General features: G+C 51.8%; 1 protein-coding gene across 1 annotated transcript in view; it reads left to right on the top strand.

Moving 5' to 3' along the window:
• Positions 1-2,616: 2,616 nt before the first annotated feature.
• Positions 2,617-4,824, top strand: part of Cpsf4l (cleavage and polyadenylation specific factor 4 like) — an 11,275-nt gene continuing 9,067 nt past the window's right edge. The window contains exons 1-2 of the mRNA XM_005350926.1: positions 2,617-2,719; positions 3,284-3,334. Of these exons, the coding sequence (XP_005350983.1) occupies positions 2,617-2,719; positions 3,284-3,334 (154 nt within the window). The remainder of the gene's footprint in view (positions 2,720-3,283; positions 3,335-4,824) is intronic.

Below are 4,824 nucleotides of genomic sequence, written 5' to 3'. Positions count from 1 at the left end.
ATTTAAGTTATGGAAACTAGTTAGGAACAAGCCCAAGCTAAGGTCACGCTTTCATAATTAATAATAAGTCTCAGTGTCATTATTTGTGAACTGGTTGGTGGTCTTGATGAGAAAGAAAGTTCATCTGCAAGAGATAGAGACACAGAGAGTGGAAGCATCCTAGCTAACTGGGAATGGCACACCTCCTCCAACAAGGTCATACCTCCTAATCCTTCTCAAATAGTTTCACCAACTGGGAGAGCCCATGATTCCAAATACATGAGCTGATGGGGACCACCTTCATGCAAACCACCATCCTAGATTAGCCACACAATCACGGCAATTCTCCTTCCGTAGCTTCCTAATTTCTGGGCTTCCAGGCATGAGCCCCCACGTTGGGTTCTTTCCTGTTTTTGTGTCCTGCTTCAGTTTCATTTGTCCAGCTTCTTTCTGTGTTTTGCAGGGGATCGAACGTAGGGTGCCATGCACAGTGGGCAAGTTTTCCATCGCTGAGCCACACCCTCGGCCCTTTTTTCTGCCTGCTGTTAGCTCACTAGTGAAAGGGGTGAGGTGCCTAACACCCCAGGGGATGTGGCGTGACATTTGTGGCAGCTGTTACAGAAGGTGACAAGAAGGGGACTGAAAGCCACTGACGGGTGTGCTCTCTAATGTTCTTGAGGTCAAAGGTGCGAAGTCCAACAATTGATACCAGGTCCCTCTGGAGCCTCGGGAGACAGTGCGTGACTCTCGTAGCTTCCAAGTGATGACTGCCTGCAGTTCTTAACTTCCTGGAGTAGCACGCCTTTAATCCCAGCACTTGGGAGGCGGAGGCAGGCAGATCTCTGTGAGTTCGAGACCAGCCTGGTTTACAAGAGCTAGTTCCAGGACAGGCTCCAAAACCACAGAGAAACCCTGTCTCGAAAAACAAACAAACAAACAAAACAAAACAAAACAAAAACAAGCCACCAAAGTGGCAAAAGACTCCACTACCTTCATCCTTCCATCCTACCATCCACTGTACCCCTTCATTGAATGTTTGTTTCTTGCCTCGGGTCTTAGCTCTGGCTCCTCTTGTGGAACATTCCCCCACCACCCACCCCCTTCACCCTTCGCGTCTAGACTTTTCTCCCAGCATGCTCTCCACCCCCTTCTCCCTGCCCTCACCACTCCATCCAGCACTTACTGTCTAGAGTCTTGAGGGCAGTGATCCACCATCTTTAGGACATTGCTCTGCACTGTGCTCTTGGCCTCGCGGCACATGATTTCCTGCTCTGTTCTACCTACTCTCAAATGAGCCCAAGGTGACAGTCCTGGGACCTAATCAATACCTAGGGGTAGGGTCAAGAGATGCAAGGGATTCTTCCCCAGGGACCCTTAGACCCTAGACCTAGACAGCACCGTAGCCATTCTGCCTTCAGTGTGGACAAGGACAGTGTGGGTGATCCCAGGCAGCTCTTACTCCAGCCTCACCCAGCTCCGGCGCCGTTCCCACTGTGGGTTTATCTCTCCAGCTGTTTTCTTTTCAGATCTGGAGTTCAAAAGAACAACAATCCTAGGTGTGGCAGCCACAGGAAACAAAACTGGCAGGCTGGATCCTGTCTGCTCAGCCACAGGCCTGGGGCACTGCTTACCAAGTCTCCCTACTGGGTCCCGGGAGGAGAATACTCCGGTTCTGGTTCTGTTGTCCTCAAAGGCCAGTGCGTCTCATAAACAGTGGTTCCAGGAAAGGCCAGGCCAGTTCAGGACCCAGCAAGGGAAGGGGACAGCCTAGTTTAATTAGAGTTTTAAAAATGTTCCTAGGAAAGCCAATTCAGATGTCCTCAGCTCTGCAAGGCAGGGCTGGCATCATAATAATAAAACAACGTCTGCATGGAGATTTCATTTTCAAAGCACTTTGGGGGTGGCTAGGAAGGGGAAGCTCTGGGGTGGCCCAGTGGATTCCTAGCTGGGAGGTCACCCCCCCCCCCCCCCAAAACCAGCCTTGGGTTGGTTCCACCCGCCAGATTGCCTGCAGGGTAAACAAAGGGCCCTTCATGCAACTATTTCCGGTTCTTCTGGCCTTCATTCCTTTAGTGCTCTTCCAGGAAGAGAGCACACTTGGGGCTTGTCATTCAGTCTGGAAAAGAGGCTCTGAGGGCCTTGTGAGAGGGAAAGTGGCTGGGACCTAAGGGAGAAAGCGGTCCTCTGTCCCACGCCACACCCCACCCGAGGCTCAGGCAGTCGATGGCACTTCTGTGGTAGGTTAGAGCCAGCATCTCCCTTGCTCACCTGTGGCTGTGTCCCCACAGGAACAATGGGAGCCTCAGTTTGGCTGTGTTTGGTGATACACAGAGATAAACAGGTGTGAGTCTGCCAATCCCTCCCCACCTGAGGATGGGGATTGTGGGAACAGTGTGGGGGCGTCGGGCCCTGGGGTGCTTGCACCTGCTTGGGTAGGAGGACTGAGACAGCTGTCAACCCGGTTAAAGAGTCATATGCAGTCACCTAGCCACTGGCCCCTTGAATGAAGAGGTGACCTGGGGGAGAGGCTAGGGGCAAGCATCAGCTAGGGCCTGGCCCCTTAAGTGTTGATGGATTATATAGGAGCCACCTGTAGGGGCTCTAGCACCTTGGAGCGAACCCAGTGAGAGACTTAAGATGGAGGAGATCATCGCGGGGCTGGAAGGGCTCACGTTCGCCTTCGAGCAGGATGTGGAATTGCAGAAGGGGACTGGGCTCCTGCCTTTCCAGGGCATGGACAGTGAGTGGCAATGACCTGGTTCCCCTGCCCGGGTCCTTGAAGCTGTCTTCCCTGACTTCCTTCCATCTGTCCCGTAGGGCTTCTAGGTGGTTCACGGTCCAGGATAGACAGATTTCCGAACTTCTCCCTGGCCTTCAGGGCTTCCTGGCTGCCCCCAAACATTTGCACCTCCCGTCTCAGAGATGTCCTGAGTTTAAGTGGAATTTAGAAGCTGGCTCCAGAAAGCCGGGGTGGGGGGAGGGAAGGGCTTAGGAAGAGGGTACCTTTGACTCATAGTTGCCACAAGAGGGGACAAATGACAGCTGCGAGACAGGAGGATTGCTATGAGTTCCAGGCCAACCTGGACCACAGAATCAGACCTTGTGTCATAAACAAACAAAGAACCAAGCGAACAACACCGGAGAGCAAGAACCCAAATGTGATAGCCAGGAAGAATACTTGGGGGCTCACACAGATCCCAGCCCGTAGGAGGCTTTGGTGGGACTTGCTGAAGAGGAACTTGAGGTGCTTTGGCGGGGTGGTCAGCTCTGGGGAAGCTACCTTCTCCTCTGTTCTCTTCTCTAGAGTCCAGCTCAGCTGTATGCAACTTCTTCGCTAAAGGGCTCTGTGAGAAAGGTGAGTGAGGTCGGCCTAGGTTGGGCAGGAACAGGAACGGCTGCATGGGCCTTGCTGTGTTCAGCCGGGGCATAGGAGAGAGTGTGAGATTTGCACCTGGGGTAGGACAGGATTCAGCCTCCTGAGGAGAGCAGTGGCCTGGAGGTGGCCCACCCCCTGGCATTTGGACCGGGGCTACCCTATTCCCTTCCTTAAACAATTTTCTTTAAGTATGCATACCTGTGTGTGGTTATACAAACATAAACACGTGTGTCCTTGGAAACCAGAGATGTTAGATCTGTCTGGAACTATAGTTACAGGTGTTTGTGAGCTGCCTGCCGTGGGTGCTGAAAACCAAATTCGGGGCCTTTGGAAGAGCAGCCCGTGTTCTTATCCACTCTATCAGCTATCTCTCCAGCCCCAAACTCCCTTCTTGATGGAGGTAGTGGTGTGTCAGGCTTTTTGGCTGTGTTCTCAGGCTTCTGTCTGCCTTAATCTAACCCATCATCTTCCCAACCAGGCCTCCCCACCTTGAATCAATGTGGAAACTGGTGAGATCATCCAGGCTATTTCTTTTGCCCTTAGGGAGCCCCTGGAGTGGTGGCTACTGCTGTTCAAGGATCTCCCTCTCAAATCCCTCCCCTTGAAGTAGGCTGACTACTCCCACGCCTCTGGCCTTCTCTTCTGAATTGTATGTCACTTTGAGGTTCCTCCAATAGAGACATAAAGTTGCCAAAATACCTTACCCCTAACGGCTGGATTTCCCATTCCTCCCTGAAGCCTACCTATAGGTCCAGATGGAGAGGTTCTTTAGGGGCACGCCTGGGGGACCCTTATTCCTCTGTTCCTAAAATCCAGGAGGTAGGAGGTCAGGCAAGAAGGACCCCGAGCCTGTTTGTCCACTTTCAGATGGTTGGATGGGAAGGGAAAGGAGCTCACTGGTCATTCAGGGCTCTGGGGGAACCTTCCAGGTCTGTTACAGACCGAGTCTCCGAGGAGTCACTGGACTCAAAGAGATGGCTTCTTTCTTGCAAAGATAGCAAGTTGCTATTGAGGAAGGTCATAGCACTAGGGATGTGCATGGGGAAGGGGGAAGAGGCACTAGAGGGCGCTCCGGTCAGGCTTTGACACAGGTCCTGTTTAGCCACAACCCTCCCTTCTGCTGGCAGTATCTCCTGAATAAAGACACCGAGGTGTTCAGATCTAACTTTTCTAGTGCCTGCCTATTGTAAGACTCACCTATTTCATAGCTACATTCTTCTTTAGTTTTTTGTTTTTGTTTTTTTGAGACATAGTTTCTCTAGCTTTGGAGCCTGTTCTAGAACTCATTCTTTAGGCTGGCCTCGAACTCACAGAGATCTGCCTGACTCTGCCTCCCAAGTGCTGGGATTAAAGGTGTGTACCACCATCGCTAGGTAGGCTGTATTGTTCTTCCTTCCTTCTTTCCTTCCTTTCTTTCTTTTTTTCTGAGACAGGGTTTCTCTGTAGCTTTGAAGCCTGTCCTGGAACTA

This window comes from Microtus ochrogaster, chromosome 7 (assembly GCF_000317375.1).
Source record: "Microtus ochrogaster isolate Prairie Vole_2 chromosome 7, MicOch1.0, whole genome shotgun sequence".
In the NCBI taxonomy this organism is placed as follows: domain Eukaryota; kingdom Metazoa; phylum Chordata; class Mammalia; order Rodentia; family Cricetidae; genus Microtus; species Microtus ochrogaster.
The sequence above is the reverse complement of the archived record's forward strand: the minus strand, read 5'-3'. Positions and strand labels throughout refer to the sequence as shown.